Below are 15,761 nucleotides of genomic sequence, written 5' to 3'. Positions count from 1 at the left end.
CTGCCATTTGTCATTCGTCTAGCAAAACAATTTGCTTCCAGCACTTAATTGATTAATCAATGAGCACGTGCCCATGCAGCCTAGACTCTATACGCGTGCGGATATGTGAAAACACAATCGATCGATTCCTTCACATCGCACAGAGGCAGAGTAAGGCCTGTTTTGTTTGACTTCTATCAGTAACTATGTTGACTTACTGCACAGCCATCATTCATAATTAACAGTGGAATCTGGATTAGCAGTGAGATGTGATACAGGCCCAAATTACAGCAGTAAAACCTGATCCATAGGATGAGAGCTGAGATATACAAACCTTGTTTGGAGAGACACAGACACTGTCTGTGTCTCTGCCCCCCGTCAAACTGAAACTGATCCTTAGTTAAAGACTTGTTGTCATGTGACACTCAACGCATCAGTGCTTGCATTGGGCCGGTGCACACCAGTATGGACTAACTCGGAGTACCAGCACCTCAAATGTAGCAGACTGAACACACTGAGCACACTGAACACACTGAGCACACTGAACACACTGAGCACACTGAGCACACTGAACACACTGAACACACCATTCTTCCCCTCATCCCCACATAAAGAATACTACAGTTGTCTATAGAATACTACAGTACTTACTATAGAAGTATGTAGTAAACTGTAGTATACTGTAGAATACTATACTACACACTGTAGTATCCTTCGATCATGTGTGGAACTTGGTATATAATTTTGTAATATACTGTAGAATACTATAGTAAATACTACAGTATTATCCACACAAAAAACACTGTTGTAAATAGTACAGAAATGTCTGCAAACACTACAGTCTGCAAAAACACTACATATTTCAACTATAGTAAATACTACAGTATTTAATTTGCATATACCCTGCCCATTCCGCTCCCCCATATCACAATTTGTGCCACCCGTAAGTGGGAAACCTACATGCCAAGTATAGACCATATATTGTGTTCCCTATGGTTATAGAAAAGAGCAGAAGCTCTGATCCCTCCGTTCAGAACCTAGTCCTACCTACCTACCTACCTACCTACCTACCTACCTACCTACCTACAGTACCTACCTATACAGGTTATGGAAAATGAGCTCCTTTACTATTTCTCCAGTAGGCTTCCTCAAGGAAAAAGCACCCCACTTCTATGTCAAAGATAATAAAACAAAAACACTTTAGTAAATACTATAGTAATGTCCCCAAAAACACTACAGTAAATACTACAGTATACTACAGTCCGCAAAAACACTGCTGTAATTACTATAGTATATACTACAATTTTATACTATAGTAAACTGTAAATACTACAGTACACTACCGTAAATACTACAGTGAATACTACAGTAAAGTCTGCAAAAACACTATTCATATGGGATCCCTCCAAAGAAACTTAAACCAGAGGGAAAAGCTAGGTCCTTCAGTCTGCTCCTGTGTTGCTTGACTAAGCCTCATTAATACTCAACAACAGCAGTCATTAGTGATACTGATCTGTTTTTGCTCTCTTGCCAACTCCTTATGGCTTGACAATGACACTGGAGCAGGCAAAATCACAAACAGATCTGGGCCCAGGCTACAGACAGATCTGGGACCAGGCTACAGACAGATCTGGGCCCAGGCTACAGACAGATCTGGGACCAGGCTACAGACAGATCTGGGCCCAGGCTACAGACAGATCTGGGCCCAGGCTACAGACAGATCTGGGACCAGGCTACAGACAGATCTGGGCCCAGGCTACAGACAGATCTGGGCCCAGGCTACAGACAGATCTGGGCCCAGGCTACAGACAGATCTGGGACCAGGCTACAGACAGATCTGGGCCCAGGCTACAGACAGATCTGGGACCAGGCTAATACTGAGATGGAAACCAGAGGAATAGGATCCTTGTCTGGGACAGAGAGGGACGGAGATGTCAATAACAGAGCACAACAACAACAAGGCCACAAACAAGCCAACAGCAACCATAAACCAGAGAGGAGCCCGAGCCCTGCATCGCTAAACCTACGCCTGCAGAGATTTGGGCCAGGTTACTGCTAGTCTCGTGCACCACACTTCACATGCATGGGGACGAGATTAGATTACTGCTAATGTCAAAATATGCCAAGGTTACAAAACAAATGATCTCATACTAGTATGGTTTGGAAGGCATTGATTATTGATTTTACTGCGCTTACTGTGTAGCCTACAGTATATGACCGTTTTTAATGGGAACTATGGTTGGCCTTGATCACAATATACTGTGATCACTGCAATGTCTAACCGGATAGGCTAGGGTACCTGACAGTGACCGCATAGCAAAGGCCAAATTAAACCCTTGTCACACAGTTGTTAAATGGGGTGTTTTCACTGACTCATTGTAATAACATGGAGGTATGTAGCTCTGTAAGAGGCATGTGGTCCTCTGTAGCTCAGCTGGTAGAGCATGGCGCTTATAACGCCAGGGTAGTGGGTTCCATCCCCAGGACCACCCATACCTTAAAAAAATAAAAATGTATGCACATCGCTTTGGATAAAAGCGTCTGCTAAATGGCATATTATATTATATATGATGAGAACCCCTCACGCTGAATGAGATGAGTGCAGCTATAGGATGAGCCATGGTGCCCAAGTGCCTAGACACTTCCATTTGACAAAAGCCCTTTCAGCTGGCACTATATGTGGTGGTGAATGGTGTCTGGTGGGGTGAGCTGGCCAAACGGATTATAACAGGAGAAGTGATGGCACCCTGGCATCCATTCACTCTGTGGTGGCATGTGCTCTCATGGCTGAGGTTACTTTAACAGACACCGCAGTAATAGTTTGGACAACTGCCAGACCTGAACCTCCTCTTCCTTCTCCCTCACTCTCTCTCTCTCCCCACTCTTTATATCCCTCTCTCCACACACACACACACACACACACACACACACACACACATACATGCCCAAACTCTGATACAGTGAGTCGGCACATTGATCCGTTAAGCCCTCTTTCCTGTCTGGATCCTCTCATTCCCTGTGTAAATGACCTTCACCGTGCCTGAGACTTGCCTGCCACCCTCCGCCTCTCTCTTCCGTTCCCTTACTCCACTTCAAATGAGGACCTGTACAACTAATTTAGATTTATTTAGAAACTTGAATTAGTTTTTGTAAACTGGGTTTCGGCGTATGACTTATTCAGCGGTACTGAAATGATCACACATTTCCCTTGACCCCTTCATTAAATGAAACACTGCAGTAAATAGATTAAGGATGATAAAGCTGGATATTGTTGTTTGAATTGGAAGGAAGGTGATAGATTGATCATTCTTTCATGAAGGAGCTTACTCATTCCTGATCATCCCTGATATTGTCTGCTGTAACAATAACAGAGTAGAGGCTTGGCTGTGCAGGCCTATGTTGCACATTTCTATGTAGGCCTACAGTTGTACATTTTTCTAAGTGCCATACTCATTACTCATAATATATACTGTTCATAGATTAAAGCAGGTTCTATTCTTTGAGCTCTTGGCTTAGAATGGTTGTGTATTTCCCTATTGCTTTCCTGGAGCAATATGGCCTCATAGGCTTTATAAAGCAATGTTTGTTTGTTCAATACTCATACACACACTCATACAAAATAACGGCTAGAATATTACTCATATCGAGGTAAAACCTGGACGAGGATTTATAACCTCTGTCACCCCACCGATAGATCTCCTATTCACTCCCCAGTAACAAAATAGTGTATTTAATAAGTAATTTGCAGCAAGGCCCTGTAATCAATAATCGGCTCAATCAGAGGCATTTTTATGTACTTCAACTAATCTGCTGTGGAGTTCATAGCGCTTTCAATAAGAGAGACTTTCGCTTTTATGGCCAAGGCTTACATCCATGGAACGCAAGGAGCCTTCTAGTCAATTAAATTCATTTTTGGAAAAGCCTTCGTTGCAGGAAGCTTATAACCATCACAATATGCAGGTGTAACGTGCATGACATCTTTCAAGTGCATGGGGCCAGTTACAAAAATAATATCACCTTGGAGAGAGAGAGAGAGAGAGAGAGAGAGAGAGAGAGAGAGAGAGAGAGAGAGAGAGAGAGAAAGACAGAGAGAGAGAGAGAGAGAGAGAGAGAGAGAGAGAGAGAGAGAGAGAGAGAGAGAGAGAGAGAGAGAGAGAGTTTTAAAATAAAGTAGAGAATTTAAATGTGTAGATAGGAGTTAGGCCAGGAAATCCAGACGGAGATGGATAACAAATACCTCATCATAATATTCCCCTAAATTCAGTGATTAGTATTTCACCTGTTCAACTTTTAAGCTAATGAACTTTGACCCCTATTTTGGGATGTTTCCTTCTGTTTACATGTGTATCTTAGGGATTGAATTTGCACAAATGCATCAACGCGAATAGATTACTTTCCCATGTCTTACGACAATTATGTGGTTTCAATTTGCAAAATCAAATGATATACAATAGAAGAACCCATTTCATACATCTAGCAGCACAATTACATTTTCACATAGGAGCACGCGCAAGAAGGGGAACATGCTCGGGGGCTCAATTGATTTCTAACAAATGATGTGTTAGCATTCCATAATATACCCCATCAATCAAATGAGCCAAAGAACAAGGTAATAAAATCAGCTTTTTCATTATGGATTATATTAATTCTGCATGGACTTTTATTAAATAAAAGCACCCTATGTGCAAACAGGGTGATGTTGACTACTTGCAGAGGATTCTCAACAGGTCTTCTAATGTGGCTTCCTTTCCAGTTCTCTAGAGTCTAGACAGGCATGAGAGATTCATTGATTGCTGAGGAAAGTTCATCAGTCCCCTTAATTGATGCATAGCGCCGACAGTGGTACAACTTCCAAGACAAAATCTTATATCGGAGAGCAGCATTGAAATTCATATAATCTGTCTGTGCAGATATTTAGGATATTTCTGCATATGTTCAAAAGCTTTCCTGAATAAAAAGGTATGGGCCTCCTGAGTGGCGCAGCGGTCTAAGGCACTGCATCGCCGTGCTAGAGGCGTCACTACAGACCCGGGTTCGATCCCAGGCTGTGTTGCAGCTCTGTGATTCAGTATGCTGACAGCCTGGCATCTACTCTACAGTAAGCCTCTAGTTCTATGTGATGGATCTTTCTGCCCTTCTCTAACTCTCTCCCTCTCTGTGACCATCACATATGCTCTCATTAGATCTGCTAAGCTAGACAAATGGAGAGCAGTTCACCTACAACTGTGAGGCCACACACGACTACAACAAGTTTGCTGACGGTCTGATCACTGATGGCGATGAGACAGCCTATAGCAGGCATTGCCCCCAAAACCTTTTTTTGGTTAAAAAATACAATAAAAATACCAAACTTTTAGGATTTTTGAATTCAGCTAAAAATGTGTTTAATTTAGGAAATCTGTTCCCAAGTATTGGCACAAATTTGTCAAATGCGCCGAATACAGCAGGTGTAGACCTTACAGTGAAATGCTTACTTACAAGACCTTAACCAACAATGCAGTTTTAAGAAAAATAAGTGCAAAGTAAAAAAATGGATAAGTAAAAATGATTAAAGAGCAGCAGTAAAATAACAGTAGCGAGGTTATATACAGGGGGTACCGGTACAGAGTCAATGTGCGGGGGCACAGGTTAGTCAAGGTAATTGAGGTAATATGTACATGTAGTTAGAGTTAAAGTGACTATGCATAGATAATAAACAGAGAGTAGCATTAGCGTAAAAGAGGGGGTGGGGGGGGGAACAATACAAATAGTCCGGGTAGCCATTTGATTAGCTGTTCAGGAGTCTTATGGCTTGGGGGTAGAAGCTGTTAAGAAGCCTTTTGGATCTAGACTTGGTGCTCAGGTAACACTTGCTGTGCGGTAGCAGAGAGAACAGTCTATGACTAGGGTGGCTGGAGTCTTTGACAATGTGTAGGGCCTTCCTCTGACACCGCCTGGTGTAGAGGTCCTGGATGGCAGGAAGCTTGGCCCCAGTGATGTACTGGGCCGTACGCACTACCCTCTGTAGTGCCTTGCGGTTGGAGGCCGAGCAGTTGCCATACCAGGCAGTGATGCAACCAGTCAGGATGCTCTCGATGATGCAGCTGTAGAACTTTTTGAGGATCTGAGGACTCATGGCAAATCCTGAGGGGGAATAGGCTTTGTCGTGCCCTCTTCACGACTGTCTTGGTGTGTTTGGACCATGATAGTTTGTTGGTGATGTGGACACCAAGGAACTTGAAGCTCTCAACCTGCTCCACTACAGCCCCGTCGATGAGAATGGGGGCGTGCTCGGTCCTCTTCTTTTTCCTGTAGTCCACAATCATCTCCTTTGTCTTGATCACGTTGAGGGAGAGGTTGTTATCCTGGCACCACAGTTTACAGGTCTCTGACCTCCTCCCTATAGGATGACTCATCGTTGTCGTGATCAGGCCTACCACTGTTGTGTCGTTGGCAAACTTAATGATGGTGTTGGAGTCGTGCCTGGCCATGCAGTCATGGGTGAACAGGGAGTACAGGAGGGGACTGATCACGCACCCCTGAGGGCCCCCGTGTTGAGGATCAGCGTGGCAGATGTGTTGTTACCTACCCTTACTACCTGGGGGCGGCCTGTCAGGAAGTCCATTATCCAGTTGCATAGGGAGGTGTTTAGTCCCATAAGACTGCTAAATAGTTAATTAAATGATTACCCAGACTATCTGCATTGACCCTATCTTGCACTGACTCTATGCACACTCACAAGACTATATATACTGTACACTATTTACATACACTACACTGACACCCACACACATTCACATACACTACATACACACACACACACACAACACACACACACAACACACACACGCATACCGACACAATACACATTCACACGAACACACACTTTCACACTCATCATAAGCTGCTGCTACTCTGTTTTTATTCTTACTCTTATTATTATCTATCCTAATGCCTAGTCACTTTACCCTGCCTTTATGTACATATCTACCTCAAATAACTTATACCCCTGCACATTGATCTGGTCTCTGATACTCCCAATATATAGCTTCATTCTTGTGTATTTTATTCCTCTTGTGTTACTTTTTTAAATTACATTTTTAACTCTGCATTGTTGGGAAGGGCTCGTAAGCAAGCATTTCACAGTAAAGTCTACACCCGTTGTATTCAGCGCATGTGACAAATAACATTTGATTTGGATTTGTTTCGCTGCTGTGTGACTGGCTAGGGGCACTTCAGCCATGAAAGGTCAGAGAGCTCAACGTGCTCAGAGTAGGCGTGCTGATTTAGGATCAGTTTTGCCTTCTATATCAGAATGAATGAGGTTATATGGACAGGGGGGGGGGGGGGCCTGATTATAGGTCAACAATGCTACAGATGTAGGATCTTAATTTGAGCCTGTTTGCTACAGCAGGAAAATAATCATTCAGCAACAGAAATTGTTAATTATTATGTGGTTAAAATCAATGGGGAAGCCAAGACATGAAAAAAAGCCATATTACAATCAATGTGTTATGGTAATTGCGTTGTTTGCTGCTCTATAACCCGTTAGTTCATACACAACCATGATAAGGCTGAGACAACAAGAAGACAACAGTCACAGTGGGCAGAATAAATTCAACCACACGTTTGTTTCATCACAAAATCAGAGGGCAACATCCGTCTGGTGAAGTCCACAAAGCATATTGCATGTAACAAACATGACCTACAGCATGGTCAAGCAAGTGAATGTTTCTGACATTTTCGGGGTACTAACCTACTTTTGATTTAGAACCACGGAGTGTTACCGCAAGTCGCAAAAAAACAGGAGATGCCTCCGCTAACGTCATTCAAGCACCATTTCAACTTCAACATTTCATCATCATCAAATCACTTAAGCTTGGTCTAATACAGGGACAACTTAAAGATTCCCAATACTATTTAGTCCAATCAACATACGCCACTGTATATATCATGTGGCTGTCCGTGGGACTGATTTATGTGTGTGTGTGTGTGTGTGTGTGCGTGTGTGCGCACGCAAGTAGAAAAAACATGTTGACCCACCCTACTTGTAGAGGAACGCTAATACCATCCTCCTGTCTTTCATGTCGCCAAAACGGTGTTAGTAGCCTACATGCTTTTAGTTTATTTTGTCCTAGACTAGGCTACCTGACTGAAAGGCTTGTGATGAGCCAGCTAGCTAGTTAACGTTAGCCTACTACATCGAGCTCCATATTGAACTTCCATCCTCTCATGCCAGAGGCACAGTGTAAGATTTTATGGTTGGATTAGAATTTCAGTTATAATCATTGGCAGGGATACCAAGTCCAAATCCCCATCTTTATCCATGGCTTATTTAGGATGTGGATTATAATTAATGGACATGTTTTGTAGCGGTTTATACATTTTTCGTTAGGGCAAATCAAGTCTGATATTTTAAAGTGGAAATTACAAACTTTAGAAGCCTTTTTAAACTTTGAATACACTACAAGTTTGCATTTCCTGCTATGCAGGAAGATTTACAGCAACAAAAGAGTGATCAAATTAAGATCCTACATCTGTACTCTGAGATGCTTGACACATACAGCTCCAGAACTCCTATGGGTGTTGAAAGAAAAAATATTGACTTCAGTTCTACTCAATCTATGTACAGACAGATTTTATGCAATAACAAAGCACTTTTTACATAACAACAAAGCATTATTGTTTTCTAAAACGCAAACATACTATCCATTCCCCTGGTACTCCCATCTTCCAGACACATCAGACGACACCAAAAGAACGTGGTCCCTACCTACCGTCTGTTTTTGTTTTATTGGCTGGCAGAGGGGCTGTCAAATGCTGGCTGAGCAGATGGTCTGAAGCGACCCTGGTTACTACCTTGTTACATATCGTCCCTGCCTGCATGGTGCCTAACAAGGGGGCAGGGAAAGTGAAGCATCTGTTTGGGGACCGCCAATGGGATCCATGCTGCCTGACAGACACCGAAAGAGACCGACTAACCTCTTTCACTGAGGACCCTGTTCATACTGCAGCTCCTGGACAGCTCGGACACATGTTTGCTGTTGGACTGTCCCTATGGGGATGAAGCTAGTGGATACATTATGACTGTATGACACATTTTGATGGATAGACGTCCAGCCGGCTGTGAAGGGGTGCTTTCATAACAATGCTTTATCTGAATCATTGGAATATCATATGCAGTAATTATTTAGATAAAGCTTGGAACAGAAGAAAAAGGGCTACCTATAATAAAATTGTACAAATATCTAGCTTCTGTGTGGTAAATGTGGCGGCAGGTAGCTTAGTGGTTAAGAGCGTTGTGCCAGAAACCGAAAGGTCGCTGGTTCTAATCCCCGAGCCGACTAGGTGAATAATCTGTCGATGTGCCCTTGAGCAAGCCACTTAACCCTAATTGCTCTGGATAAGAGCGTCTACTAAAATGTAAATGGCACGTGTCTATATACATTGTGTATAGGCTTGTCTCCCACATGAATCTTCTCTTTGTGCCAGACAGGGTTCAAATGCCTTCTGTTTCTTTTGTTTTCTGTATTTATTCATCTGTATACGTTATGTATGTATGTGTATATATACAGTGTGTATGTATGTATATTATTTTACGGCTCCAGGGATATAATTATTGTTTGGATAACCTTATGTACTATTATGTATTGATTTTTACCTTACATTTTTTCACTCGTTATGCGATGCGCAATGCAGAGAACACCGGAAGAAGAATTATCATTGAATTACCACAGTGAATTATTGTAATGTTTGTTTATGTGTCAATTAATCCCATAAGGGATGGGTTGCCAATTGGCGATTTGACACAAAAAAAAACGTCATTCATTCATTTCATTCATACAGAGGAGAATTTAAAAACATCAATGAGAGTCACTGGATAAGTGGCACCTTCCAGAGCATCTACATTGAGGTTTCCCTGCAATACAATACAGTCTGAATGTTTGTTTGAGTTTGGAGGGTGGCTATTACCTACGATCATGTGGTTGCAGACGTCGCAGAAGGTGGGCTTCTTGAAGATGTGCTCCATGAAGCCGTGTCCAGTGGGGTCGATGGCAAGGGGGTGGCGTCCCGGGGAGTAGACCAAAGAAGGGGGGGCGCACGGGATGGCCGGGGGCGCATTAGAGATCACCAGGTTGGAGGTTGAGAGAGGGGGGGCATGGTGGATGGGGTGGACTGGGTGGACGGGGTGGACGGGGTGGACGGGGTGGACGGGGTGGACGGGGTGGACTGGGTGGACGGGGTGGACGGGATGGGCCACCGCCACCCCGATTACGCTCAGTTGGCACGTGCTGCTGCTGTTGTCAGAGAGCAGCTCCGTCGACAGCTTGGCGTCATTGTTGTTGCGCTGGAAGAAGTTATCAGCGCTCTTGCTGCGTATGCTCTTGGTCTTGAAGGAGAGGGAGCGCTTCAGCTTCTGCATCTGCAGAGCGAGAGAGAAAGGGAGAGAGAGCGATCAAGAAATTGATTGAGAAGAAATTGACTTTAAAACTTGTTTATTATCGTATAATATTGTACAGTATGTATCAAATTCATTCAAATTGGCTTCATTACTGTAGCATGGGTATCTTTGCTCCATAAAGGTGCCATAAAATAATTACTCCTTATGACTTCTCATTGGGCTGTTCCAAGATAACTCACATTGAGTCTTGCCTCAACTGAAAGAGAAAACCATTCATGAATTTTCACTCATATAAGTCACTCGTATATTTCTGATGTTCATAAGTGGCCACTGGAATTGCAAAGGCAACCTGCATTTCTTTTGAGAAAAACGCTGTATAGGTTCGGTCCCCAACCGGGTTATGCTTTGCATCATGGAGGAATCATTTCTACCATGCTGGGCCATAACCTGAATCAATTTCCTTACGGCTTCTCTTTTTTTGTTGGTATAATTTATAGAGCAACCCGGGAGACAGGAAATGGCTCCTCTACCACCTCTACAAATGTATTTCCTCATCTTGAAGGACTTATCATTTACCACTTGGGTCGTGACAAACTCTCAACAAAACGACTCTCCACCAAACTATAATTTCATTGCCTCCGTATATCTGCCCAGTCAGTGCCTGCAGCATCACATTAAAGAGCACTTCTTTATAAATGATGGTGAATGGTGGTCAGAGAATGGACTCATTAAAACCATTATGTTCAGGGCTGGGTCTGTAATGGGACCCAACACCATGGTGGACTGAGTGCCTATTTTCATCTTGTCATTTAGGTGCATTTTGTCCCTGCTGTTGATCTGGTTTCATTACATTGGCCTCAATGATTTCCAGGTTCCATGACTGGAAAGTGTTGAGGATAATAAAATGTTTTGTTGGATGAACAAATCTCCTGTGGTGACCAATGATTGCATTTTTTCTAATGCAATGTGCAACGTGTTCCCCTGTTGTATTTTCCATTCAAATGAATCCAGCAGTGAAACTGAGTGGAGTTTTGGCAGCATGTGTGTATGTGATCATGACATGTTGATCAATCTGGTCAATCTGGAAACAATTAATTCAGCCCCCTACTAACCCCCTACCACCCACACACCATGGTACTCTGGGAGTTCAGTAAAGCTGTCTTTTCACAATTAAGCTTTGATGTAGTCTAGCCTTGACTCTAGGAGATGGTGATTGGAAAATAAAATACCTATCGATCATGTCTAGATCCAGCCTACTTCCTCATTGAGAAAGGCTGCCTTTTTTGTCTGTTTACCTTCTCAGTAATGAGATTGAAATAAAAAATTAATCCTAAATTGTGGCATCTTGAAAGTCAAATTGCAATGTTATAATTGAATTAAACAGATAAGATGGGGTAAGACATGAGCTGATAACGTATCTAAGGAATACCTGTTCTCCATTTCAACATGACCTGGCTGAGAAGTATAATTATAAAAAAGAAAGTTCTAGCTTGGGGATGGACAAAATACAGATGTGTTATCATTCCATTTTGCACTTTTTTCTCTACTAAGACCAGAGAGAGAGACATAATACACCAGAAGTCAGTATTTTATGAGCATCTGTGTTACCCACTCTATCATGAGCTTAGTGGCTGGAATCCTTAAAGGCCCTACTTGTGTGCATTAAAGCAGTCGGAGAATTGGAGAGGTGGGATCTATCAAAAATATATTGTGCTCTCTCCCTCTCTCAATAAGGGCATGATGTGTCTGCGCTGTGATTTAATAGAACAGCGGAGTCACTCACCACCTTCCGGAGACATTTGAAACCCCACCTCTTTAAGGAATACCTGGGATAGGATAAAGTAATCCTTCTACCCCCCCCCCCCCCCCCCCCCCCCAAAAAAATTAAAAAATAAATAAACATTGTAAAGTGGTTATCCCACTGGCTATAAGGTGAATGCACCTATTTGTAAGTCGCTCTGGATAAGAGCGTCTGCTAAATGATGTAATGTAAATGTAATGTAATGGAAGGAAACAGAAAACATACTGTACCTCAACGCCCATCTAAAATTATCTGCCATGTTTTCTATTCTATAGAAAATATGTTTACTGGTATGTTGCTCCCCTTCCATGAATAATAAAACAAACTATGAAGAACTTTCAGCTATATTTCTATAAAGGCAGCTGCCACTCAATGCGCTTCGTCATAAACAGTAAAGGCTCAAGGCTGCAGTGTTCTCTTTCTCAAGACTAGAACTCTACATGAAGGTCTTCCTCAGCATAATAAGACAATAAATGAATCAACAGACCAGACTGTAGGGACCCCATTAGGAAATGTCCTGGCTGTTGATACAGGATCCATCACAAGAGCAATAGCCACATGAACAAGATTAAAAAGAGCCACTCTATCATACTTCACAGGGGGCTAATGAGAATGGGGGATTTCAATCTAAAAGCTAATTTACCAAACACACCTCAGGGAATATCATGAATTATGAATTTCCCTAGGCAGCTTAAATAGTGTTTCTCATCGAGAGTATATAAAATGGAGGTTTTAGCAAAGAGGCTGATTAACGTTTTGATAGGGCACTTCACTTTTCTTACTTTATGAACCCCAACTTTCCCTTAAAAGGAAAAACAATGAAAGTCACATTGAAACAAATGAAAGAGTCCCTATATGGTATCTTTAAAGAAGAAGCCTTGTTTATTTCTCTGCAACTTGTATTACAAATGGTTTACTATGCATTCCGAGTTAAATCAACAGTCTGTGCCATGTGCATTGAATCACACATGTGAGGTTTGGTTTCATGCAGTATTCTAACATTCTAGAATGACCTAGTATAAGTGGCATTCTGGGAACAGGTATAATTTCTCATTAATAAAAAAGTATCATGACACCTGACTAAATAACTAATTATCCATTCAGAAAGCAATCAGCATACTCACAGTCACACACCTCTCTCAAAGGAACTCAACCATAACATCCCAACTGAGACACCTGGAAGAAATTAGTACAGTTGCTTGCCCACAGCTGCTAACTACGCCAGGATACCTGCTACAAATCCCTTCAAATAGCAGTCTAGCGACCACATTTACTGATGTGTAGAGATGGGGAGTGCTACAAACTAATGTAACAATGAAAGGGAAAAATGTTTCATTTTGCCATCGCTGGAGCAACTGGCTGCCAAGGAAAGAGAATGGAAAAACTGAAATGGTTTCTCTCAACTTGAGATTGTCATTTACGAGAACTGAGAAGCATGTCTAAAGTGTCCCACATAAGCCAGAGAGCTTTGGGACAGGAAGGGAGTGTAACTGGCTAAAAATCTACAACCATAGTGATAGTGACTGGTCCAGTATTTTAGAGCTAATTATAGCTAGGACTTACTCAGGGCTATGGGTAACCCAGATAAATAGGTGTGGACCACAAAATTAGACAAAATGCCAATGGCAGAGCTGGAACCTTCCTATAGTTCCCACGTGCAGCAACCCCCACCAACTTTTAGGGTCCGTCTGTCTGTCCTATTCATAAATATTCAGCTGTTTATGATACTGTACTTTCATTGGCAAGCTTGGATATGATACTGTACTTTCATTGGCAAGGTTGATATATTATTATCGGCTGAAAACAAGCAGTGGAAACACTTCACTGGAATCAGTGGGAAAACTCAATTCAGACTAAATCGAACTCAGGAACAATTAATGTTGTTATTATAGGATTTTGAGCTATAGTACAACATAGTAGCCTAGAATAGTATTTCAGAGTATATATAGGTTAAATGTGTCAATCATATAAGTTTACTTGAAGAATGCCTATTGTGGGACAGATACTTAGATACATAATTGAATACATGAAACATGTATGAATGGGTGGAATATACAGTATGAAATTATTTTTGTTTACAACATGATGCACAAGTATGACCATGTGCAATATATGAGCCATTTAAAATATATACAAAATATAATTAATTGACCATTTGGCTAAATGATTGAAAGTTGAATGTCTAAGCTTTGGCTGTTCCAGACAGATTGAGAGCCAGTCATGCAGGTTCTTTATCTATTTTAAACCATTTCACGATCTATTGATTCATGGAATGGGCGCATCACCTAAAAACCGACCTTCTTGGGTACCACTACCTTTGTCTCCTGTTGACTCGCGCTGGGCGCTGGTGACTGAGGGGTCTCGTGCTGCTCGCGCTCGTTCTCCTTGCCCAAACTCTCGTCTTGCATGATGTTAGCTGGTGGAATCATTTTCTCTCCTCTTGGACCAAAAAAACTTAAAGAGCGGCTTCGGTTTGCGCTGAGGACTTTGTACACTCATGTGCAGCTTTGAATATCTCAGATGGCTACATTTTTCAGTGTTTCTTCATTCTTCGTCGTGACTTCGTTTTCAACTGTCCTGAGATGAGAAGACGTCTGACGGCGGTTCTGCAAGATAGACTACAGAATCGACTGCGGGGAAAATAAAACAATTTGGTGCGTAGAATACATACTTGCAAGCCAATTTACTTATAATTTCACCCACTATCGACTTTGTTCGCTACTTTTCCTCACTCTCCTGCTGCGTAATGTTGCCAACAACCCATCCGTGTCCATGCGCGCGCTGCGTGCGTCTGGTCTTCAGCTGTTCGCGCCCTTGCTGTCAGTGATCAGCCGGATTCTGCTGTCAGCTTGTTTATGGGCGGATAGCTGAGCGCTTGCCTCATTGCTGTAAAGGGAGGGGTCTTTCTTGTCAACGTAGTTTGGTAAGGCAGGTCCAGACAGCCTTCCATTTCTGTCATCATACATTTCAGAAAGAATACTACATATATTTTGTTATTCTGGTTCAGATTGAAGCAGGCAGCTGGCAGGCTATTATATTTACATAGGCTACATAATATACATGTTAATACATGTTATAAAAAGCAATTTCTGAAGTACTGTATGTTATACAATAATGATAAACTTTTTACTATCTACTACTTTACATTTTTGTCCAATTCATATTCTGGCAATACTTTTACCCAGAGGTGTCATGCCCATAGGGGGCACAAGGACACGTGCCCCCTCCGAATTGTCCTGTTTTTACATTTTTCATTATTAAACTTATTTGTTAAATGCACATTTTATCATAATTATTTATAAAAAGATCTGTCAACTGTATTTTGCGGAGAGGGCAAACTGACTGGACCAGGCAAAGAGGAATACTCAAATTGCTTTAATTCTTGGGTTATGACTGACAATTAGCACTTACAGTGCCTCCAGAAAGTATTCACATTCCTTTACCTTTTCCACATTTTGTTGTTGTTGCAGCTTGGATTTAAAATGGATTACTTTGAGATGTTATGTCACACAATACCCCATAATGTCAAAGTGGAATTATGTTTTTCGACATTTTTACAAATTAATAAAACAATTCAAAGCTGAAATATCTTGAGTCAAT

At 41.9% G+C, this 15,761-nt stretch overlaps 1 protein-coding gene across 1 annotated transcript in view; it reads right to left on the bottom strand.

Annotated features, from left to right (window-relative positions):
• Positions 1–14,590, bottom strand: part of LOC311145246 (SH3 and cysteine-rich domain-containing protein-like) — a gene marked incomplete at both ends in the record, with an annotated part of 53,563 nt that extends 38,973 nt beyond the window's left edge. Inside the window, 2 exons of the mRNA XM_084181480.1 lie at positions 9,931–10,381; positions 14,459–14,590. Coding sequence (XP_084037606.1) covers positions 9,931–10,381; positions 14,459–14,590 — 583 coding nt within the window. The remainder of the gene's footprint in view (positions 1–9,930; positions 10,382–14,458) is intronic.
• Between the last annotated feature and the right edge of the window lie 1,171 nt (positions 14,591–15,761).

This window comes from Coregonus lavaretus (assembly GCF_964263955.1).
Source record: "Coregonus lavaretus genome assembly, chromosome: 18".
Classification (NCBI taxonomy): Eukaryota; Metazoa; Chordata; class Actinopteri; order Salmoniformes; family Salmonidae; genus Coregonus; species Coregonus lavaretus.
This window is presented reverse-complemented; position numbering and strand designations above follow the sequence as displayed.